The sequence below is a fragment of the Xiphophorus maculatus genome, chromosome 9 (genome assembly GCF_002775205.1).
Source record: "Xiphophorus maculatus strain JP 163 A chromosome 9, X_maculatus-5.0-male, whole genome shotgun sequence".
Classification (NCBI taxonomy): domain Eukaryota; kingdom Metazoa; phylum Chordata; class Actinopteri; order Cyprinodontiformes; family Poeciliidae; genus Xiphophorus; species Xiphophorus maculatus.
Window position 1 is genome coordinate 17427569 of NC_036451.1, and position 25646 is coordinate 17453214.

A 25646-nucleotide genomic window follows, 5' to 3' on the forward strand; every position below is an offset into this window, starting at 1 on the left:
TGATGTTGAAACAGTTTGTTTGGATGTTACATTTGCACTCCGTCACAGTGGGATCGGGGGGTGAAGAGGGTTTGGAAAAAGCACAGTTTTGTTGCTTCACAACAAACCACAGAGCTTGCACTCTTTTTATGATTGTTATACATTTGTTCTCCAGTATCCCGTTTATAGGGCCTCATAAACTTCAGATTTTATGAAGTTTATGAGGTCATTAAAGTAACTTTCCTGTGACTCTCAGCTAAAAAGTTCCTATACCTTCAAAGTGCCTCTTAATCATTACTGCCATGGCTTTGTGTTTTTAATTTTTATGTTTAAACATGACTCAAGCTTTTAAGCTGTATCCATCTGTCAAATTACTTTCTGCTTTTCATTTATAATGTCTCTGTTATTTCTGTCAGTTAAAACTTGTTTTTTCCTCTTCAGACTTTGAGCGATGCAAAATTATTTTAATTTGTTTGAGCAGACTGTTAAGGAAGACAATCACTTTTTTTGCACAACCCCACTCTACCTAATGAACCAAGTTTGCAAACAGCTGTTTGAATCACAGTGATTTTTGGTTTTGTTTATTTTTAAGGGTTGTGAAGTGGTGTAAAATCCTATGCAAAGCCTTAACTACCTAAAAATCTTTTTCTTCAAAATTTTAGATTTGTTAAGATTTAGATTTTCTTTATCAGTAACTTGCAGATATGATTTTTCAAATGTTCCTTTGTAAGTCTATTTTCAAAGCAATACAATTTTGCTTAAATAATTTTAACAGCCGTGTGCTAGAAGCAAACAACTGTTAAAAAAATAAAATGTGTGATTATTGTCATTGTGTCTTTAATTAAATAATTTAAATGTGCTATATTCTATGTTTTGATTGTTGTGATTTGTCTAATAGTTTGATATACACCAAAAAGCTTTTTTATAGAGATTCATTTGCCACATAATTTTCTAGATAAATATACAGTGCCTTGCAAAAGTATTCATATCTCTTTATTTTCTCTTTGCTTCGATAAACTTGATTGTATCTTATTAAGATTTTATTTAGATTTTACCTCTAAATAAAATCCATTGGCCTTTAGAAGTGACCTAATTAGTCCAACAAAGCAATCCCGATCTCAAAGACCCCTGGTTTATGTCAAAGGATATTCATGTGCAAGAATGGCCCAGTCAAAGTCCAGACCTTAGTGGTGTCCAAAGTCGGGTAGATCTGTCCCTGGTTTAGCACAGTTACTACCAGTGTGTTTGTTGATCCAGGGAGAGAACTGACAGATGTAGGACAGCTGGAGGACTGAGTATGCACAGTGCTGCCTTAGTCCTGCTGACAATCTGTGAAAACGTAGCTTGTACTGTTTTGCCAACTTGAATGTGCTCATAACACATTCTCTGGAAGTACAAAGATGGAACATTATTGCAATGTATTTTGGTGTGAGTTTGGCGACACAATGTGGACTGTCAAAACATGAGTCTCAAGCCATCTCAGGGTGTCTGACTTCAAAATAAAAGCATTCATTGCGGATTCTGGTGTCTATATACTTAATTTAATACCGTTTGCAAATCATTCGAGTGGGGCTGCGTGCAGTTTGTAGGTGTTGGGATGTGAAAGGAGTTCTTCATCTTCATTACATCCCGCACTTTGTGCCTAAGGCTTTTATTGTGGAAATGAGTGAACTATCACCTGGAGAGAGCGCAGCGCGGCGCGGCTCAGCTCAGCATCCCATCCAGCTGGAGTGAGTCTCAGGAACGCGCTGCGTTTGGACTGTTACAGGAGGAGCAGGCAACATGTTCCGTCCCGATACCAGAGGGATTTTTCTTTCTCTGTGTCTTGCTCGAGTGGTGAGTCATTTGAATCTTATCGCATGTATTAACACAAAAAGAAAAAGTACTGATGAAAACTTCACGTTGCCTTCCAGGCGGGAAATTTCTTCCATATGGGATAAACTATGTCGTCTTCTGCGTTTTATTGTCTCCATTGAGACACACGTGGACCCCCCTGCGCGCGCTAGCGTTTCAATGGAGGCAGCTCTTTGTCTCACAGTTCTTGGAATAATTTATTGCGCGCATGTTATGACACATATAAATCAGTGAGCAGTCATTTCAAAGATGATTGTAAACTTAAAATATAGTTCAAGCAAGTTCAATTATGCGCATTAAATCAACACTTGTCATACTTATTTCATTTGTATTATAATTATGGTCTTTACTTCTTTTTCATACACGATATAAATTGGGACTTATAAATGAAAAGTTTCAGACATGTAATGAAGTCAGTCCAGAATCCTATTTTGGGGTTAAAACTTGAAGGTGACTTGAGGAGACGCCTTCTTAGTAACAGAAATCTTTTAATGGGATATCAGGCTGTTTCTCTGAGCATGTGACTTATGTCTTATGGTAAATTAAATAAAATGCAGACATGCACAAAATATCGGTTCATGTTTCATCACCACATGTTTCAAGTGAACCATAAAAGTCTCACTCTGGTTGGAAATCTTCTAGGGAGTTATCTTTTTTTAAGCTGATTGCCATATTCTAGAAATCCGGTTGAGGAGATTTTTCCTTTTTTTCATGTGTGTGTTTGGGTGGAAGTGTACTGAGATGGGATGCGATGTGTACGTGAGTTTTGAAATCCGTGACCTTCAGAGTTGTTGTCCACCAGATGCTACATCTGGTTCATGCCTGATGTAAAGAATTGCTCAGTAACAAGGCTCTGCAGAACCTGATTGCACATTTAAAACACGTGTTGGTCCAAACCTTTGATCCCATTGTTTTCTTTTTTTTCTTTCTTCTTTTGAACCAAAAAATTGGTTCAATGTCGGTGTCCTCTCTGTTGCTGGAGCTACGTGGTTCCTTTCACACACAGCATGACCAGATGACTGCTCATACTGAGCAGGTTTCCACTTGTAAAGTGAGTTCTTCCTCTCCACTGTTGCCTCGTGCTTGCTCAGGCTGGCTAGTGTTAATCGGTTTGGTCTGAAAGGAATTTGGACTGAATTTGGTTTTACATAGACTTGAACCAAACCGGTTTGTGTTGCAAAATGATTTAAGATGACATTTGTTTTGAACTGATTGCTCAATGAATGAACTCTACTGAGCTGAATGTTCGGGTAGGGCATTCCTAATGCATGGGACCTACAGCAGGATCTTGCAACTGTTGATATGACATGGTCCTAATAAAGTCCTGAATTTGTTTCAAGGAGAGGCTGCTGTGGCAGGAAACCCGTCAGATATCTGACTGCTGACTACAGGAATTGAAGTTATCTCAACCGAAGGAGGCGAGACTTGCTATTAGGGTATAGGATGGCCTAAGTTTTCCTCTGCAAAGTAGCCATATTTTTATGGTAGTATTTTGCTAAATTAATCAAACAAAGCTTAGTTTCAGTTCAACTGCAAATAATTTGCTTTCGAAAGAGTTGAATGCATTTAAACAAATATTGGTTTAATGCCATTTTGTAAGATTATAACAAAATGTGAAGTATTCATTTAACCTTTTTTGAGGGCCCCTGCAAAATTAAACTTCTTTCCTTAAACGGGAACATTTATTCATTAGAAAAAGTCATCTTGTTCAAACTCGCGGTAATTTTTCACACACTGAGATTTTCAGACCACAGCTCTTACATAAATTCATGAATCAGGGGAAAAAAAACCTATTTAATCTCTTTTTTTTGTTAAATCTGCATTGCTCTTGGTGCAAATAAACAACCCGTTATAATCTCCTCACTTATTTGCTACAAGTTTCTAAAGAATTATTTTACAATAAAAACAAACCGATGGCTGTACTTGCTGTATCAATTTGCCTGTCGGCTTGCCCTATCCGTTCAGCTGTGCAGAAAGCACAGCATGCAGGAAGCAAACTTGGCCACGTGTCTCACACAGACAGTTTATCGTGTCACATTCACATGCACACACAACAGCTTTGTGGGCGCTATTATTCCAGCGCCACCTCGCTAATTTCCTGGCTGAATAGAAATGTGAAAAGCAGGAAAACTGGTTGGTGTGATGATCTGCTTGGCACAGAGATAATGGGAGCGGAGCGGAGCACACACTCATCACCGCGCGCCTCTCCGTTCTCCTTTACCGCTCAGAGGATTGCAGTGACCAGAAACGCTTGTTTCCAAAGAAGGTGAAGTGAAAATATACAAAAGCAAAACCAGCGCTCTCTTTCATACACTAGTTGTTCAAATGAGATTAAAACGTTGCACTCTGACCAGCACCTGGGAGGAAAAGAAAAGAGATTATCTGTTTTCATCTGCAGGAGGGGCGGAAAAACTTTAGGACATCCATCTTCTTATCAGCTTAGTCCGAGTCATTCCGCAAGGAGAATACATAACTATAGATGACAAACAAGATCTTTTTTTTTTTTTGTTAGTGACTCAGACAAAAAACCGTTACGGATGAACTTTTGACAGAAGACGTGGAATAACTTTTAAGTACAGTAGGTTACAAAAATAATGATTTAGGTGAGTTCTCCTCTGAGACGCTGTTTGGAGTTTATCTAACTCCTGGCAGCAAAGTTAATAAACTTATTTGCATCGTAGGTCAAAATATTCCTCTGTGTGCTCATAATCTGAACTTCAGAGGCTGACCTTGTTTGTTCACTCTCTCTGATTGAAAGGACATGTTTTTATATTTTTGTGTGCCAGAGCGTAATAGTGCACCTGATTCGCTGTTGGAAACAGAGGGTAGCGTCTGCAAAGCCGGCCCAGTGCTTTTTAGGTAGTTATAGTGGATAATGGGTTTCACCTCACTAGGAATATATATTTTTTTATCACTGACCTGGCAGAGTAAAGGGGTCTTTGGCCTTGCACTCAGTTTCAGTGCTCACATTATACAGATTTACGTTACATAGACCCTCTAATCTCTCCTTCTTCCAACCTCTGTTTCTGTCCTTCAAATGCAGCACAGTGTCTCCCTTCATCACATCACTCTGCTGAAAAAGGGGAGAACAACTCGTGCCCTTGGAGCTTTGTAGCGATCCAGTCTTGACTCACTTTATTCCTCAACCCCCCAATATTGAGCATTTTTCTCATATCCTCGGATCCATCGTTGCACAAGATGTCGTCACAGTGTTCCCTCGTGTGAAAACACTTATCTGACCCGAGGGGTATCCATCTGTCTGCTTCCTTACTTCCAAGTAGTCTGGATTGCATTTTGATTGCAGATATTTATGACGGTGAGAGTGAATGAAGTAGCCCTAAGGTGCAAAACAAACTGAAATCAGATAAAATACATCAAAGATATGTTAAAAAAAACACACACACACAACAGTGGCCTGAAGAACCCCGGAATAAATCAGAAACTTGAGTGCATTCCAGTAAGCAACTCAATGATGGAAAACTGCCTTTTAGTTAAATATGTTTTCAACATGGGGCATTTTGCTGTGTTTATGTTTTTTTTAATGTGTTGTGTTCTGAACTGTCACGCGTTTGTTTTTTGTTGAGTCTTCTGTTTTGAGGTTATTTTTGTGACCGAAGGGAGAAAATAGCAGCACAGTCAGTCATACTGAACTGAACGCCAGAGGTTTCTGTAGAAGGAAAATCTATTTGAATGCAACTCGATCACTGTGGAAACACGGGCCTAAATTTGTAATCTGTGGGTTACGAGTTTCACCTTCAATTGTGTGTAAAAAAACATTTTTTTCAAAAAAATCTGTTTTTGCATATCCCAGATCAGATATGCAGATGTGAGCCATCATTTATAAACCATCAGATGGACAATGTGAATCATATTTGGTGGTTTAAAGGGTTTTGATAGATGTTAAATAACTGTCTGATTTTCAAAATATTAAAATTAATGTCAGTGTATTCCTTTTTTTAAATTTTATTTTATGTTCTACCTAAATAATCCACAAAATAGTCACAGAAGTCTCAATTGTTTAACTCTTTAGGTGAAAACGTATTAAAATTTTTACTTTCTCACAGCTACATTTGGGCCACTTCTAGTGTAACAGTTCTTCCACATTTTCCACATTATAATTGTTGCTCTGGCTGTGATATGGACATAATTATGTAGGTATTTATTGTACTGTAGCTATAATCTCATCACACATCAGCTTCAGTATTTATTGAGGCATCACTTAAACAACTGCTTGTACAAGGATCATGAAATAAAAACACCAGACGACATATGATGATTATTTCCATCAGCGAAGTTGTCCATACATTTTGTTAGACGGTGTTGGAAAAAGTTAAAAGTTAAAAAGTTTTATGTAACAAAACAGGAAGCACCAGGTCTGACCTTCATATTTGCATAACTAACTAACTAACTAACTAATTTTAGCAACAGAATATTACATTTTTCATCCTTCTCATTTTTTCAGTAAATACAATTTATGCAAATGAAGTGTCATTTTTTTTTTGTCCCCATTGCAACTTTATTTGGATAAACGATAACTATGGATTGCTTCTGCACGTGTGCATTGATTGAGACAGCATTTAACACGTTCTTTAAAGAGAATGAACTCTTTTGAAAATATTTTGAAATGCAAAGACCTTACAAAAAAAACAGCTGATGGTTCTTTTAAATAAATTAAACCAAGTGACTATAGAGAAGATGACTTATTTTCTGCCTTAGCAAGCAGCTCGCAGCGATGACTGTCGGAGCCATCACCGATGACGAATCAGCCTGAAGAGTGACAAACAATCCATGGGGTGAAGAGTCGGAGCTGAAGTGAGTTTGTAAATGTCAGCATAATCCGACACTGATAGAAATTATACATGTTGAATGCTCTGACGCTCCATTTAAAAAAAAAAGGAAGAACCATATTTACAAAACCAGAAATAGTGAATCCCACACATTATACAGCATGTCTCTGAATTGGTTTACGCAGTCTCTGCAGGAGGCAGAATAAACTTTAGTTATCCTCTGCCTGCCTTTGAACTGGAAGAGCAGAAACAACGGGGTAAATTGCACAACCACATCTCTCATTATATTGTTAGTGCGACATTAGGAAGAAAGAGAGTTGGCAAGGTTTACAACATTTTCATTCATCAGTGGCGAGGGCAGGCGCGATGCTGATGGGGAGATGGTTGCATGTTTGTTTCCAATTTGAGGGAATGAGGAAAACATTTCTCTGCCAGCAGGGGTTTGTGCAGTCCCAACAAGCTTTCTAAAAGGTGTTAGTTCCGGTCGCTGTTTTTGACATGAAAAGGTGTCGGTAATCTTGCACAAATGCAGGCCCTGGTTTGTCTCTAACCAGGACATTTTTGGTGCACGTGTGGATGTGTCCATGAGAGCGATATTGACGTGAAAAGTTATTTGCCAGGATCTTATGTTCACATTTTGCCACATTGCAACCTTAATGTGTTTCGCTGGGATTTTATTCAACCAAAACAAATTGTCATAGTTGTAAAGATTTTGCTACAAATAGAAATATGGATAAAGCATTTGCACTCAATCCCCTTCATTCTGTCTCATTGACAAGCATGTTTAAAACCTGCTTGTGGGTTGTTATTTTCAAAAGGTGCTGTCAATCTGAGAAATGAGTCATCAGGACATATATTCCAATTTACTGAATTAGTGTATTAGTGTGTATAAATGGCCCAGTCAAAGTCCATACCTAAATCCAATTAAGACACTGACTTGGAAGTGAATCTTTACCGATGTGTTCTATCAAGTATGACTGAGCTTGAAGCATTTGAAAAATAAGATTCTCGCTCTCTAGCTATGCAAAGTTAGTAGAAAAATACCCCAATACCCCTTCAGCAGTAATTATTGCAATAGGTGATTCAACAAAAAAGTGCGTGAGTAGGGCTGAAAGCAAATGCTCAACATGCTGCATCGATCTCTACCCACTTCCCTGCTACTGAACATGCTACTTTGTGTTGGTCCTTCACCTAAGATCAGAATAAAATGCTCAGGTTTGTGGTCCTAAAGCGACAAAAAACAATAGAAGTTTGACGCCTGTAACCACTTAAACCTCATGTCAGGTGAGGTTGTGATTAATCTGGAATCAGTAGCATTTGATTTTTACATATCACTTCATTAATAATAATATATTTATGGACCATCATGCTGTGTTTTTAAACCGTGACATTTCATTACGTCAGTCAGTCACGTCAGTCAAGTGTGGTGCAAAATTTCTGTAATAAGTTCAAATTTCAACTTTTTTTTTTTTTTTTTTTTTACATAGTCACACCTCTTTCAGTTCAAAAGCCTTGACGTTTCTTAACATATGATGCAATTAAATAACTTTGTGCAGGTGCCAATATTATCGTTCCCCACACAGAGCAACTCTGATCTTTCTCTTTAAAAATAGTCACAGCACCCATCAGGTCACCCTATGGGACAGCAGCGCTCAGAAAGATGACGACTAGGGAATAATCTCTTGACGTCCCCCAGCAATGTGGCGTCTGATGCATTGTTTCGTCAAAAGTTTGTCAGAAACACGCCACGCAGACGCATCTTGTTCTCCCTTCAGGGCTTTTTAACTAAGATGGAAATGACCCGAAACAAGGACACCGTCAAATCAACATGCTTATCAGAAACGGAGCTGGCTCCACTGGTGCTCTGTCTGGTGTCCTGCCTTACCCCGCTACCGTTCACTGGATGCAAATCTCTTTCAAACTAAAGGCGGGGGGAGAGGCCCCGAATTGGCAGCCTCAAAATTACACAGCGTGGAAACGACAAAATCCAAAATGTTCCCTCCTCATAAAGCAATTTTGACAGCAGACAGGCACATGATCACCATGTCATGATTTTCCTAATTACATGCTGTCACGGCTATTTGAACTACTCTGAATCTGCTGTACACGAAAACTCATTCCTTTAGAGGTCTGACTTATTCCTCACATTTAATCTTTATTGCTATTGACTAAACACTAACAGCTCGGAGTTAAAATTTATGCTTAGACATATCTGCTTTTATTTCTGTTTAGAAAAGGACGCCCAGCTAATAGAACCATCCGAACAGATTTAGGTCCCCATAACACCAGATAACCACAAACACATATAAACATATACTGCCGTCAGTCCTGCCGACTTCATTTTATGCTTTATGATGTCTCTGAAGGGAAGGGAAAAATAAAAACGTAAGAGGAAGACCCCACCACTCTGTGGAGAATTTTCATCAGTCGCCCCAATGTTGCAATATCCTGTCGTAGTGAACAAAACAAGACCCGGCTCTCTGCTCTGACCTTTAGATTGAGACCACTTAAGTTCACTGGCAGCATGAATAGAAAAAAAAAAAAAGACGGACTAGTTCTGATTTTACCCATTGTGGCTGAGCAACTCCAGCACTATTACACTCATCAGCAGGCATCTTAGTTTGCACGACTTTCCTTTTTAGGTTATTTTTGCCTCTATTTTTTTATGATCTAACATTTAAAATTTGACGAAAAACAAAAGCTGTGTAAATCTTTAAGGGGGGCAGTACTTTAACACTGTGTTGTATGGTGTTATTTCCGGATAAATCTTTCTGGGAACGTTTACAAAATCTACCTTCTACGAAGACCTCAGACTCTTTCTTCCAATCTCATTAACTTAATATTTCAAAAGAGAGATAATGCATTTTTAATTTGGGGTCAAAGTAATATTGGAGCAGGAGCCAAATTGTTCACGCCATTCTCTTCACATCTCAACACGTTGACTAGATCCATAAATGTTTTATATACAGTCTGTGCTAACAAGGGCAGACAGCACATTGACCATTACTAAAAATATCCATTTTTAACTTCTGCACTGGATGTCCTTTCAAGGTCAAAATCCTACATCTCCCTATATAGAACATTAAATCTTGTTTTACTTTGAATTTTAGGCTTTCTGTGCCCATAATAACCATGTTTGCATATTATCATTCTGTTCAGTGTCTCTTTACAGATGTATCCTTCCTCTGAAGTGTTTATTAACTTCTTCTAATTGACAGAGCAGTCGAATGCAAATTTCGTTATTGTTTTTTTTTTTTTTAAATTACTGTTTGTCGTTTGAAAATGTACACAATCTGAAGGACCTCTGAGCAACATTAGAAGGATTTTTCTCTGTGTTGCTGGAAGCAAAGATTATTATCTGTGACCTTAAGGGCAACCTCTTTAAATAAATCACTCTAATTCCCCCCTTCTGGGCGCTATGGTGAAAGATTATTGTGCTTAATGTCACTGACGGAAATAGGTGAGTTTTACCAAAAGGGTAGTGTTTCAGACGGAGACCAAAATGAGTCACTGCCCTTTCATAGACTTTTTTTATTTATTTTTAAACACATGGAAGGCTTTTGGGTCGCTTCAAGGGGCAAAGTAATGCCACCTGCTTAGATATAGAAAATATTCGCCTATTGATGTCTAAGCTTATTTTTTAGTCATCAATGGAAAAGAAAGTGATATAATTGCACTTAAGCAACAAGAAACACTCATTAGAACCAAACAAAAAATTGTTTTCTATCTAAGGACATTGTTAGGACACCATGACGCCACAACGCTAGCCTTATTCCTTTGGCTCATAACTTCAGAGCAGTTCTTCTTGCACGCTTTCTGACAGCGATCCGTCCTTTTCGTCATTCTCAACCCATCCATAGTGGATTTACTGGTACGTTTTGGCTCACTCTCATGTTGCAGGGTCCAATTCTTTTGTAATTTTTACTTTTTATAGATCCTCTCGCATCTTTTTCGCTTTTTGTTTTTTTTTTTTTCCCTTATGATAGGCATGATGAATTCCATGATGATGAGCTGGTCGGGTTCTGCTGCAGCAAAACATCCCCAAACCGTCACACTTCTGCCTCCGTGCTTCACAGTTTGTATGAGGGTTTGTTGCCTGAATCCCATATTTGAATAAAACCAGACATGCCATGTGTTCTTGTGGCAGAAAATAAATAATTCCAGACTCATTGGTCCAATGAAGGATATTCTAAAAGTCCTGTATTCTATCTGTGTCTTAAACTGCAACACATGGCCACATCGCTGAATGTCCTCTTGTGTAGACTCTAGGACGAGAGACAGAGACTGTTTTGAAATCTTTTTGAGATCTATTGAAATCCTTGTGAACCTCTACTCTCTTTTTTCTAATGACTTCAGCTTTTAGGATCTCACCAAGATCTCTCTTCTCCAGTGAGAGGTTCACCAAGCTAAACTTCGGAGATTTTAGCAGGACAAATCTCTTCACCGATACTTTCATATCATTCACCTGATGAGACAGGCGGTTTTTGACATACAGTGGAAATAAATGTGGGGGGAGTGTCTTAATTTGTTCCTGACCAGAAGTAGCGTTTTTGGAATTACATTTCATAAAAACACACTTGCGATCAATCATGAAAGGTTGATCATGTTACTTGAGTCTGTCAGCATTGATACCAAATGTGTTAGAAAAACATGAGCTTTGATAATTATTTCTCCACATCTCCGTAGCTCTGCATATGTTGAATATCCCCCCTTGCTTCTCTGCCTCCAGGCTTTGTCGCTTCTGCACCCGGAGTGTGAATTCTACTTTCAGCTGGAGAAAGAGGAGCGACTCTGCCTGCAGTACATCGCCGAGCAGGAAAACAGAAGCACGGAAGGTGTGTTTTTCACTTTTTAAAACAAGCAGCCTGTAGAAGCAACTCATGAATCGAAAAGTGGCTGCGTGTGATATGAAATATACAGCAGGTGGTCAGTGTTCACATTAAATTGCAGGAAATGCTCTCACAGAGAGCCATGAGCTGTCTGGGAAGATTGCTTATGGTCTGGAACGAAAACAGACAGTGATCTATCACTGAGATGCATCTGTAGAATGAAACATTAGGCATGGTCTCATAAAGACTAAAGATAAATAAAGGAAAGGTCTATTGAGTGGTTTCTGTTTTTTAATTGTAATTTTAGAGACGGTTTAAACAATGCTGTTTGGAATAATTGTTCACACCATTTGCATACATTTTTTCCCCCCATGACTACATAATCACATAAGGTCTATCTCGACTGAAATAACAACATATTTTTAACTCCCTGTCCTGAAATCTCCTTTTAAAGGTTGCAGGCCATTATGGGATGAAGTTGTCTGCTGGCCTCAGGCTGTCACCGGTGAAACTGTGCAAAGAGGTTGTCCTGCAGTCTTTTCTCTGTTCAGAAACAACACAGGTAGGTGACTTAACTGGTTAAAATAAAACACATTAAGTGATTAAGTCAAAATGTAACACACTTAAAAACTATAAAGTTTTTAGTTATTTAAGGGTGTATTGTGAAGCAGTCTCATCAGCTTGTCATGGGTGGTAATTAAACTTTATCTCTATTAATAGCTGAGTAAATCTAATAATGACTACATATAAAACTTGGTTGTTGCAAAATAAAGAGTTAGTGTTGCAAATACCGCAGTTTTTTTTTCTGTTATGTTTCAGGTATATATGTTATGGACTTAATTTCCAAGGACAAACAAAAAAAGGTTTGTTCTGTAATGCATTAAGTGGAGGTAATTTTAGTAATCTGAGCTGTCTTAAAATGTGATCATTTGAGCTTGATTTAAGTTAAGACACATTTTAAACATGTAACTAATACCGTATGTTGACTGCATGACTGTGATTTTTTACAATTATTTACAGTCCTGAGGGAGACTGTGTGAAATGGAAATAAACCAACCTAAACTTCCATAAGAACAAAGGAAAACATCTGAGTTCACAGAAGATGTATTCTCAAAAGTCAATTTAAAGCTGACATCCAACAATGATAGAATGTGTCAAAGTCATACATTGAAGTAGAAAAAAACAAGCACTGCAGCTCAGGTAAGAGCCTTATAGATCCAACTCAGGAAGTCCTTGAAAGGGGCATCACAGGTTTGATTATTAGAAATACGGACAATATCTGTGGAGCAGCAAAAAAGCAATTGAGGGAACATAAATCGGAAATGAAACAAGGACAGTGACTAGAAAACAACAGTAAATCCATTACCAACAAAATCTCGCTATGAAATCACATAACAGAAAACGCTTGGTGGCAAAAATATTCACAACCAGAAACCTAAGTGTGCTTAATTGGGATTCTGTATGACAGATCGAGGTAAGCTAGTGCAACATTGTGATGTAAAAGAAAAATTAAATCTGGTTTTACTTTTTTTTTTTTACAAATAAAAATCTTATCAATATGGGATGTGAGTGTGTTCAGTGCCTGTGCCAATGCTAGACATTTTTTTTTTGCTGCAATTAAAGCTGCAATGAATCTACTAGCTTTAAATATGTGGAGAAATCTTTGACCATTCTTCTTTGCAAAATAGCTGAAGCTCAGTCAGATTGGGTTGTTAATCTCACTTTAATAGGCGTAAAAAACCCAATCAGCCAAAAAGATGTATAGTTCAAGTACATGAATTTTTCTTTGTTTCAAGTCAGATCCTAATTGAATTGAAATTTCAGAACCCGCCCAGAAAATGAACAAAGATGCCAACTTATATTGCATTCTACTGACCTCTGAAGTCAGCAGTTGATCTAGAAATAACATCAAACCTAATTTAACCACATTCCAGCTAGAAATAGGAAAATCAGTGCGATTAACTAATTGTTGTACCTAATAACCAGCCTAAATATTGTTAGATACAATCTACAAGCAGTCTGCCTCAGATGGTATGAAAAGAATCACAAAGGCCACATGTTCACAGAGAGAACATGCATTTTATGTGATCTAAATTATGTCACTTACCTCTGACTGTACGTTCAGTGATGCTGTCGCTTGCAGCTTCAAATGAGTTTTCTCCTTAGATTACCTCATGTGTAGCTTCACATATTTTGACATAAACTCTGTCCAGCTTTAATGTCATGGCTGAAGAAAAGCATCCTCACAGTATGAAATTGCAGCCACCATTCTACACTGTGGCTGTGTTCAGGGTGAAGTGGAGTGTTAGCTTTCCTCCAAATGTGGTGTTTTGCATGTGGGCTGAAAGGTTTACTTTGAATCTCATCTGATCAGGCTAACCTTTTACACATTTGCTGAGTCCCCTACAGGGCATACAGCAAACTTTAAACAGGACATTTTATAGCTTTCTCTCAACAAGCAAATTGTTTATCCTAGGAGAAATCCAGATTTGTGGATCTTCTATCGTCTATCTTCAATTCTTGGCTGCTTTTGCTATCAATTTTCTATGTGTAATCTGCCAGTTTAGGAGCATGGTCTAATTTTGGTAGATTTGCTCTTTCCATTCTCAGATACTGTTCAAATCTTGGAATATCGTTTTGTTGCCTATCTTGTTTTCTCACAGCTTAATCTCCATTCTCTCTGATGTTTTCCTTGGTCTTCATGATGCTGTTTATTAAGTAAAGTGGGCTAAAACGTTTGCTTCTGAAGCCATCACAGAACAGCAAGATGTACTGTATGCCGAGATTAAACTAAGCACAGTTTACTTTTATAAACTTTACTTTTATAGGTGATTGGTTGCACTGGATTTCTTTAGGGCTATCAAAGATAAGTGAGCTAAATTCTCCAGTTCTCACAAAAATACTGCAAAATTTCTCAAATCTCTCGCACCAACTTGTAAATGTTTGTTTTATTTTTTCTCCACTCATTTTAGGTCATTTTAAAATCTGAAAATCATTCATCATTTTGTTTTCACGTCACAATTAAGTGATTCTACGTAAGAAATATGACTATTCAGAGGTATAAGGAGTCTGTGATAGACTGATACTTTTTTCTTAAAAAAGAGAGAGAGGCTCAAATATGCTCCAGAAGAGGATAGCATTCTAAGTCAATACAGTTGACTTCTTGATCACCTAATTTCCGTCTGTAGGGTCGGTGAGCCGAAACTGCACGAGCCGCGGCTGGTCAAAAGCTTTTCCAGCGTACCACATTGCCTGCACTGTGGATGATGACATTCCTGAGGTAAGGGTCTTTGAAACACGACAGCTTAACTGGTCAAACAGAGAAACGCGGGACTCCAAAGATTAGGAGCGCAGAGGTCAACGAGAATATTGGAAACAGCTGGAGAAAAAAAGCAGGAGCAAACTGAGAGCTGTCTGAAGAAGGAGAGGAAGCACATAAAAAGCACAAGGACAAAGCAAAGGGCAAATCTGTGGCAGAATCAACACACCAAACAGGCAGTGAAAAGAGGGATGCTCCATATGTCAGGAGCTGCATTTTTCTCATTTTAATTTAAAGCATTTTGACGTAATGGTGAACGGTGTTCTTGGAAGAGAAAATAAGACCTATTTTGCTGTAAGACCAAAAATATGTTTGATGGACAGAGTCATAAGTCACTCAGCAGGAAATAGCTGAAATTATCTAATTTCTGTGAAAAGAAGAGAATGGTACTTAATCACAATGTTGCTTTTGGAAGACACCAGCAATGACATGGTGCACCTTTTGTTTTGATGTGAAAAGCCTAGTAAATGTTCTAAAAGCTGCATTGATAGGATCTCCCCTGAATTAGTTTTGCATCCATCTTTTCAGTGCAGTTAAGTCTCAACTTTACCAGTAATTTAGTCTAATTTAGGGACATTACTCTTTACTTATTTATTTTGGAGTCCGACAGCTTTGATATTTCAACATAATGTCCTTTCACACAAATCCGTCTTTCTTGCTCCGCTTTTAGACGGAGCAGTCGTACTTTGCCACTGTGAAGCTGATCTACACCATCGGCTACAGCATCTCTCTGGGGGTGCTGGCTGTGGCTGTCTTCATTCTGCTGATGTTCAGGTATGAACGTGATAGTAAAAGACTGTTCTGGGTTATACGTCACATAGTAAATCTTGATCAATGAGCCACACGGACTCTAGAAATACTGTTCACAACTCTGTTTATACACACGGTGCATCTCTGGAAAAAAAAAAATTAAGGGACCACTGCACTGAACCCCACTGAAAACCTCATGGTTACTCTACTAAATATTGATTTCTGAACTCTTCCTGAATTAAAACATTAGTATTGTTGTTTCTAAATGAGTATGAACTTGTTTTCTTTGCATTATTTAAGGTCTGAAAGCACTGCATCTTTTTTGTCATTTTGACCATTTCTCATTTTCTGCAAATAAATACTAAATTTTTGTTTGGATTATCGGAGACATGTTGTCAATAGTTCATAGAATAAAAGAACAATGTTCATTTTCCTCAAACATATACCTGTGAAAAGTAAAATCAGAGAAACTGATCATTTTAAGTGGTCTCTTAATTTTTTTCAGAGCTGTATGTCCTTTTACAACTGTTCAGATAGCTTTCATTTTTCATAGTGCTTTTTTAAAAGCATATCAGAAATTTAGACTGGAGTTGTAAAGCAACTTTGTGACTACTGAATCGAGATAGTGGTAATAAGATACCTGTTTGCATTTCAAACAGAACTAAAGTTGATTTGTGTAGGTGTCCTCATTACAAAAACGGGAGGATGTAACATTTACCTGAAGAGACTTCTTTGGTTTAATAGCAAAGCACCAACCTTCCTCTCTGGGCACTGAAAACTAAACTCTTTAACTCTTGTGGGAGTTAACACACCACAATGCTCTTATTTAATAAATGTTCACTTCCCTGTTATTGAAAACATGAATTCTGCTTGTCGGAGATTTATTTAAGTATTTTCATACACAAATCTGATAAAATGATCTATTCTCTGCTAATCAGCTCTTTTATTTAACGTTTTTTGTTGGAGGTAGTGCACACAAAACTCTGACCCTAATGATCTATCGATTAGCCTTTAAACATGTTTCTTAGACCGATTTCACAATAATCTTGTCACGATGTGCGGGTGTGGTGGTGAGGCAGACGCTGTGGACCCAGATGAGATGAATAATAGAAGTTTAATGATGAAAATAGGCTCAAAATTCCAAAAACCTGGCAGCACAGTTGAGCAGAAGGCTAGGGCTCAGCACTGGTAGCAACAGGCTACACGAATGGACAACCTACATTGACAACGACGAGACATTGACAAGGACCCGACGAGGAACAAGGAACACAGGTGGAGTTAAATACATGGGCGGTAATCACAGAAACGAGACACACCTGGGAACAATCAAGGGGAGGACAGGACAACGAAGAGACTCAAGGACACAGAAAACTCTAAATAAACACAGAAAAACACAGATCCTGACAAATCTACTCTTAAAAGACAGAAAAAATAATTAATTTCAAGTAAATATGTGAAAAAAAAGCTCAATTAAATATGTAAATTAAATTAATAGGAACCAAAAAGATATAAATCTTAAAATTCTTAATTGTGTAAAATTGCATGTCAGTTGGTGTGACTATTTATTTATTCATTTATGTATTTATTTTATTCTTACCTTTTATTGTCTGTTTGAAATAAATAAATAAAATGTCCTGGAAGAGGGAAAACTATAAAAACATTATCAGTTCGGCAGAAAGATTTTAAAGAAATTTTATTTTCTGTAATTGTTGTGCAGGAATAGCCTTCAGCACATTACATTTGTAATGTAATGTGCTGCCTCCTGCTTTCCAACAGGAGGCTGAGATGTGCCAGGAACTTCATTCACATCCAGCTCTTCCTCTCTTTTATCCTGAAATCTGTGGCCGTGTTCATAAAGGATGCAAATTTGTTTCCAAGTTATGACACCAACCACTGCACCTTGTCCACGGTAAGATAAACACTCCCATCAGGAGAGTTTGGGATTGAATTCGCCGTCTAATTATTCACTCTCTGTTCTTTTTTTTGGTCCAGTTTGCCTGCAAGGCTTCTGTGGTTTTCTGCCACTACTGTATGATAACTAATTTCTTTTGGCTCCTGGTAGAGGCGCTCTACCTCAATTCCCTGCTTCTCTCATCTTTCTACCACAGCCGCCGCTGTCTTTGGGGCCTCAGTATTCTGGGATGGGGTGAGAAGCTCAATATAGCAAAAAATGCTGAAATGTGTTTGTCTCTGTAAGCGACAGGCAACAGATGTCAAGTTTATGACTTAAACATGTTTGTATTCTATGGAGCCAAGTAAACGGTTTTATTTTAGCAATTTAATGAAGCCACTTGTTTAGCAATTACTTGGAGCCAGTAGTGAAGTTAAATGACTGTCACAACTTTTAAGCTGCTATTGTATTTGCCAACCTGTCATCTGTGACTTCTCTTTGAGGTCTCTGACCCGAGCAGGTTGTAGTTTTGTGAGTAGATTCTGTGTAGATGTGCAAGAATTTTTTTCAGCATAAGTGATACCAAACAGTCATTATGAGTTTATAGGAAAAAATTAATGCATAAAGCCTCCTAAAGCCTAATCTGCTCTTAGTAATTGCAGCACAGCTCAGAGACGATATAAAAGAAAATTCAGTTTCATACCCTAACAGTGTAATTATGATTTTGCCTTCTCAGTGTGTCTTGATTAGATCTCATTGACATTAATTTTGGTTTCCTGCCTCTCTACAGGTGTGCCTGTTGTCTTTATACTTCTATGGATTGGATCCAGGGTTTACTTTGAGGACACAGAGTTTGTATAAAACCTCATGGCTTTTGAAATTCACTTATATTGTTCAACTATGTCATTTAGTCTAAGCAATTAAGAATAATGAATCACAGTACGGTAAATAGCCTCATTAAGTTTTGAAAATTAGTTTACGTGTGAGGTGTAAGTTTAATTTAGGTGATCAATTATTTTTCGCTCTTAGATGTACTTTATTATTTGTGCTTGGTTTAACTGTGCTTTTGTTGCTTTTGCTCAGATTACATGAAACAACTCCAAATGTCTTTAAAATATCTTCATCTACAGATGTTGGGACAACACCAAGGACTCTCCTTACTGGTGGATCATTCAGGGACCAATTGTTGTCTCTATAGCGGTAAAAGCTCCCATTGAAAAACCCTTGGCTTTTATTCATATAGAATCATACAGACTGTGTGCAGCGATGGTTTTTGATATGAGCAAATATGGCTCACTACCTGGCCATACACTAGTATGGTAGTGGTAGTGACCACTACCATCCAAGAGAGTTTTCTGTTGCTTATTTTTAAGTCCAGTCAGAGTTATTTATACATTCAAACACTACATACTCTTTCTACCTACCAACCTGCAATGATTTACACAGTAAAAAGTTATGTGTTTTTATTTTTGTTTTTTTGTTGTTGTTTTTTTCAGAATGGGCTTCATTAGTGGAGTGGAGTGTATATTTGATTTTTTTCAGTATTATAGGGAGTGTGAAGGTGGAGAAGGAAGAGTATATCAGGACTTCGATCATGCAAAAACCATTACTGATTGTAAAATAACTTTTTTAACCTTTATTTTAGAGACATTTCAGAGGAAGGAACTTGTAAAATAATGAGTTTGTGCTGTTGGAGCGGAGTATAAAAATCTCTACCAACACCAGTCTAAGTCAATTTTACAGTCTGATGATCGTCACTTTGCCTTGACATTTAGTAATGTTGGTATGAACATTTTTTTACCATTTCAAGCCTGTGAGAACAGACGTTGTTTTTTTGTTTTTTTTAATCAACAGGTCAATTTTATGCTTTTCGTGAACATCATCAGAATCCTCATACAGAAGCTAAATCCTCGGCTGATCCAGTTCAATAACTCCTCTCAATACAGGTAATACTCCGTAAAGTTTGAGCAGTGATGCACTTTCTCAGCTCTCAAATGCTGATTGTATGTAAATCCTTAATCCAAAGACCACTGAAGTCTGCTGGAAATATTTTCAAAGAAAATAGAGTGCTTGTTTGCAACCTTGAAGTCTGAGGACTGCTTTTATTAAATTTAGATTATTTTTTTTTCCCCCTCAGACAAAGTGTAGATTTTTCAGAGTCTTGGCTCTGTGACTTATTTGTGGTAAACTCCTGCACTTTCTCAGAGTGATGATTGACACTTCTTTGAATACTTTTTAGCTCTCGGATGTTGAAAGATGCAGTTTGCGCAAAAGCTGTTGATACACTCGTAGTGTGTCCTGAATAATTCATTTGACCTACATGCTGAACATCAATCTACTCAGTCTGGCCACGTCTACCTTTCCTCTTACCAAGAGCCTTATCAGAATTTCTAATTGAAATAGGCTCACTAATAGACTGAGTGCGCCCGGCACATCAAGTATGCTGGACCTCATAAAAGACATATCAAGGTAAGTTAAAAGGTGCTTGATTTAATTATCAGCTACGATGCATCTATACCTGTAATACAAATGCACATGAGATATTAATACAAACACACACACACAGAGTAATCCTCCCAACTGATGTCTGATCTTCCTTTTTACCCGCTTGCATCAGCAGCATTCAGATGAGAAAGGCTCTATCTCTGACAGGATGTTTCACCTCTGGTATCTGGATTTTATTTCCCTCTGTGCAACAGGCGCCTGGCCAAGTCCACCCTCCTCCTCATCCCTCTGTTTGGAACCCATTACATGTTCTCCAGCTTTCTGCCTGACTACTTAAACAACCTACGCTTCTATATCGAGCTCTGCTTGGGATCTTTTCAGGTGCAAAAGTGAACTTATCACACAAACCTGATTAGTTTATGAGAAAAGACCTAACCCAACTTGCTTCTGTTTTGTACGTGTACACAAGCCATTTTACGTTCATGCTGTATATTAGTTTATTTCTCCTTCCAGCTTCAAATGTTTTGGTATATTATATAAACCCCAACTGTGAAAAATTTCAAATCAGACATCTATTTAATTTGTAGCTGTATATTTTCAAAAGATACTTTGTGCAATATTTCTATTGATTGCAGATTAATTATCAATTTCTCAGACAACACATAGATCATAAATTTATTTGTATAGCCCCTTACAGTAACCTAATATAGTAATAATACTGTATTAGTTTACTGTATACAGCAATAATTGCAAAAAAATAAAATAAAACACAAGAAATAAATAAAAAAACCAACTCAAAATATAATAAAGTATGAAAAAAGCTACAAAAATTCACACTACTGAGTATTAAAAGCTATGTTAAATATACATTTCTGGAGTCTTGACTTGAAGAGGCCCAGGTCAGAAATCAGGTGTAGATACTTTGTTAACTTTGTCACTTGTTGCACAATATGATGTCATGGTCAGGCACAAGGCCAACACAGAAAATTACTTTTAAATACTTTTGAGTATGTTCAGATTCAGATGAGAAAACACTTTGACTGCTTGGAAGCAAACTGAACAGAACTTGAAGGTGATTTAAAACTTTTGCACACATCTGCACTCTCATGAACCTTAAGCATACAAGTCCTCCATCACTGCTTTAAACTGAATGCCGACTTGCGGTCGATCTGTAATGTTAAAGTGAACGAAGACGGGTTCGATACTTGCTGTCGCACAAGACACCCGAAATCCAGTGAATGTGACATTTAATAATACAAATCGTCTCTTTCACAGGGACTTCTTGTTGCTGTCCTCTATTGCTTTCTCAATCAAGAGGTCAGTACAAACCACACACTCAAGTATTAGCCGTAACACATTCAGAACAACTCCCTGATTTATAGATCTCTGACTCATAAGGAATGTGTTCAACAATATTGAAGACCTCTGAGAGGTGCAGGGGGGAAAAACTGCCAGCACTTAAAGTACCAAAACAATTTGCCACTTCTTTCCGCCTTGTTGCATAAGTGAAGGCCCCAATGTGGTTTCAGTAATTATCATGATTAATGCAAGGCTGATCTCCCATCAATCCCTAAGTATAACCTGTCTGTCTGTCTGTCTTTATCTGTCCTTGTGCACAAACTTAATGTCTAGTTCAGTTTCCAAAAGGACCTTGCCGATAATAGCTAAAACTGAATTTTGACATGGATTGTTTCTCTTATTTTAGACATTGTCTTGCAGATAAAGAAATACTGGGGCTTAAACTTACGTTTTGCTTTAATAAATTTTCTGTTTTGTTAGTGTATTTTTAAAGATCAAACATTGTTTTATGTTTACTACAGTTCCCATTTTCTAGTATGTAGACTTGTAGGTCATGATAGTTAAATTATTTTCATGCCCAGAATCTAATAATACATAAGTTAAAGAAAACAAAAACATACAGTGGAAGAAAAAAGCAAAACCAAGCAGCAAAGAGTACCAGAAATAGGTGCAGAACAATAATTTCATAAGAGGCCCCAAATGAGGGCATCAGTGCATAACTAAATGGCCGCACAAAAAGAAAACATGCATAGCGAAGTCACAAAGCTCATAGGTGTATATTCTAAAGTGAAGATTGGTGCATTGATTTATTGAGTGAAATAGTAAAAGTTTGCAGAAATATTGTCTTTGAGGTAGTAGTTTGGTACAAAAGAGGATTAGAGCTGAAAAAGCAGCAGCAGTGCGAAATTACATAAGATGGATATTTTGAAAACTGTTTGATGTTTGAAATCTGTTTTCAAAAATGATCATTTCTGGTCTCCCAAAATACCAGATCTGTGTGGACTCAAAGGCTAAACAAAAAATCTTTGTGAATAAACGTAATCTAGTCTCTGTCATACCAGGCCTTAATTATCAAGACTCCGTAGTGGAGGATTCAGGTGTGTCTTGTGTCTGAGACTCTTCCAAGGATTGCAGGACATCAGACCTCAAGAACTGGAGTTTGACACTCCCAAACTGGAAAAACAAAACACATACATAGACTGTGCTAGGAGGAAACAGAACACAAAGTAAGGCTTATGTGAGAAAAGTAAGAGTGGATCACCATCTCTGTAAATTTCTCAAAATGAATGAGTGCAATCATACATTCAATTGACAAATTCTCCATTTGGTAGTTTTTGTCAAGAAAACATTTGTCCAATTGCGTAAATTGGCAATGCAGTTTTTGCAATTCATATTTTTTTTTTCTATTTAAATATGAGGCTTCAAATGCCAAGAGAAAGATGGATTGCAATTCGTTTTGTATCAAGATTTCACGTGTACTTCTCCAAAATGTGGGGACAGTTGCCCTTTAAAGGCTCAATTAGTAGATCCATAACTTTGTTCTACTCATTCCATTATTGGCTATTACCACTGAATTTTTTTTGCTTTGACATTTTACCATCCCTTACTCAAAGAGTTATAATGGCAGCTCATCAATGGTTTATACCATACATATCTACAGAAACTAAGTGGGCTTGATATTATAAAATGTTAAACAATGTTTTCTTGGTGCTCATATATAATTAGTTTTTTTATGACAGAGAGGTGTCTTCTTGTCTTTTTCTTCAGTCTTACATATGTTCTCCCCTGCACTTAATCTTGTGTTGTAGGTGCAGAAAGAGGTCCACATGCAGTGGCTGAGGTGGCAAGAGAGGAGCTACGGTGTGGTGTCACCTGCAGCAAAGGGGAGCCAGATGGACACTCCCTTCTGATACCTCTCTGGTGTGACAGCCGAATGTTCAAACGGGACTGTTTCTGTGCATATTGTATCTGTCTAATAAGCTGTAGTGCACGCACAGTGATTGTTTTTGATTCCTCAGCGAGCTCTTTGCCCGAACCGCATGACAGACTGTTGTACTGACTGCCAGATTCTCTCTGTTCTTCATCCAAAACAGAGAGAATCTGAAATCAACTAAGATTTCAACACATGCTCACATCTCACACAACAGTGCCGGATAGTTCTTGCATACATCTCCCTAACCGCACACTAATCCCATGAAAAGAGCAGCATTCTGCCTTGGAGGCATCGCTCATTAAATTAATCACTCATAATAATTTCAGCAAGCCGAAAGATCGGCCTAACAATTATAGAGCCGTCATTTAGAAAATAAAATGTTAAACTTGGGTTTGTTTTAATCAAGAAAACAATGTTTCCTAATTTACATTTTAATGTAAACATGATGTTGACTCTGGCCTGTTCAAATCAGTGTCAGCTTTTGATTTTGGTGAGAGAGCATTGCATGTGCATTAAAAATATACCTATATATGAACATTTTATATTGTTTTTACTCTTATGCTCCTTGCTTGCTGTGAATCACACTGAGCCCACAAAGAGTGAGGCACAAGTTACCTCAAGACCTCTTCTGCTTTCTTCAGCTGGATTAGATTTTCCCAGGGTGCTATTCATACCGGAAACGCCATCGATTGAAGTTTTTGTTCATTTTTCATTTGCGTATGTATAAAAAACCATCTGTATTTGGTTTTTACTTTGAGGTGTAGTTGTGCTTTCTTACCCTCTTTTATTTATTTATTTATTTGTATTAAACTCAGTTTCTACTACTAACTCACATTCAGCATTGTGTTTGTTGCTGTAAAAATCTGTAAAAGTGTATTTTAATGATATGATACAATAAACAAGCCTGACATTGTTTTGTTTTGTTTTTTTCAATCAAAGCACTTGTACAAAATTTGCCTGCATAAAGGCCAGATATTGACTCTACAGGTCTGCACTTTTTGTGATCTTTGTGTCACAGTGAAGATCAGTGTCATGTAAGAGCATTGTTTTGCCTTAAACTGAATGTAAAATCTGTCATAGTTTGTGCCAGTTGTTATTAAGTCTCCATAATGGATTTTGATGTTGCTGCTTTGTCTTGTCATCACTCTGTGGTATTTCCTGTGAGTTCAAGCATAGACTTTTGTCCTCAGTAGCCTCTTTTAGAAAAGACGATAAATTTCAGCTGGCAGCTGGGAATGTTGAAACACTGAAAATTAATGTCTCACTGTTACTAACTGTGATTTAAGCTACAAGTGACTTTTATTACAGAAGCTGATTTTTTAACATTCTCATCCAGAAAATTAGTGTGAAACAGTATTTGGAATTGTTTTGTTGGCGTCACATGAATAAACATAATAAATGAGCTTTTTAAAATCATTGACATGCTTTGTGTGTTTTTGAACAGTTCTGAAGTTAGATTCATTCAGAAGATAAATTTTCACTGGCATGGATCTGATTAAATTGAGACGTTTCATTGTGCTATTTCTTTGTATCTTTTATCAGTGTAGGAGAAAACCTACATAATTTTTTTTTTTTTTAACAATAACCGTGTACAAGTTATGCCCATTTATGTTTGGACAGACGTAACATACTGGAAAGAAGCCACACTCCTTTAGACGTCATCACCAAACTTAAGATATAGCTCAGGCTGGATAGTTGACATTTTCACTTCAGAAATTTAACAGATTGTGTTCAATACATCTATAGCACTGGCTGTCAGATGTTGCCCTCAGAATAATGCCACCACCTCTGTGTTAAACAGTCAATTTAGTGCCTTAGATTTAAAAGATTCTCTTGTCACTGTAGCTTAGGCCCGAATTAGCATGAGTTAATTGAGTTACCTCATGCTAGTGAATCCATGTCAACTCCTAACCTGAAAATATAACTGAGCAGACTCTCATAGCACGATGTGTAACTAATTTAAATATTGTTGAATATAATAATGTACAGTTAAGTACAGATCAAACAATGCACCCAACTGGCATGTTATGCATGCATAAGTATCGGGGGGAAAAAAACATACACATACAGTAGGAACAACAAAATGCAAGAGGTTCTGAACACAGACAAAGACTGATCATAAAAAGTGAGAACGAGAAAGTCCAACTATTTCTTGACAGCAGGAAATTGAAATATAAGGAAGAAATGAACTAAGAGAGATACTTTATGACCAGAAGTGCTAAATTGAAGATGGAGCAGGAAATGAAACCTCAGCTATTCAACTTTTAGTTTGAATTTCTCTGCAAAAGTGGCTGTCTTCTAGAGAACCGCTACTTATATTTCTGACCATGACCTTTGTCCATTTTACAAGCTGTTGTTTTTTCAAACACAAAAAGACTTAATCGTATGTTTTCAACAAGTTTAGAGCTCCCTGTGTAGGGAAGAGTGAATGCCTCACATGCAAATAATAAAAGGAAAGACATTCAGGGAATTTTGACAGAAAAAAAAAAACATTTTTAAGCTCTTTAGGACACAAATTATTGAGAAAGTTTTAACATGCTTGCTTAAAAATGTGTTTATT

The 25646-nt window shown here is 37.4% G+C and overlaps 1 protein-coding gene across 1 annotated transcript; it reads left to right on the forward strand.

Annotated features, from left to right (window-relative positions):
• The first annotated feature begins 1590 nt into the window (after positions 1 to 1590).
• Positions 1591 to 24502, forward strand: LOC102236720 (growth hormone-releasing hormone receptor). Its single transcript, XM_005795650.2, has 13 exons — positions 1591 to 1815; positions 11350 to 11455; positions 11904 to 12011; positions 14638 to 14729; positions 15439 to 15542; positions 17295 to 17427; positions 17511 to 17664; positions 18200 to 18260; positions 18540 to 18609; positions 19264 to 19355; positions 20109 to 20235; positions 21130 to 21171; positions 22962 to 24502. Exons 1-13 carry the CDS (start codon positions 1762 to 1764, stop codon positions 23061 to 23063), a joined length of 1245 nt encoding a protein of 414 aa, XP_005795707.1. The 5' UTR covers positions 1591 to 1761; the 3' UTR covers positions 23064 to 24502.
• Positions 24503 to 25646: the final 1144 nt, after the last annotated feature.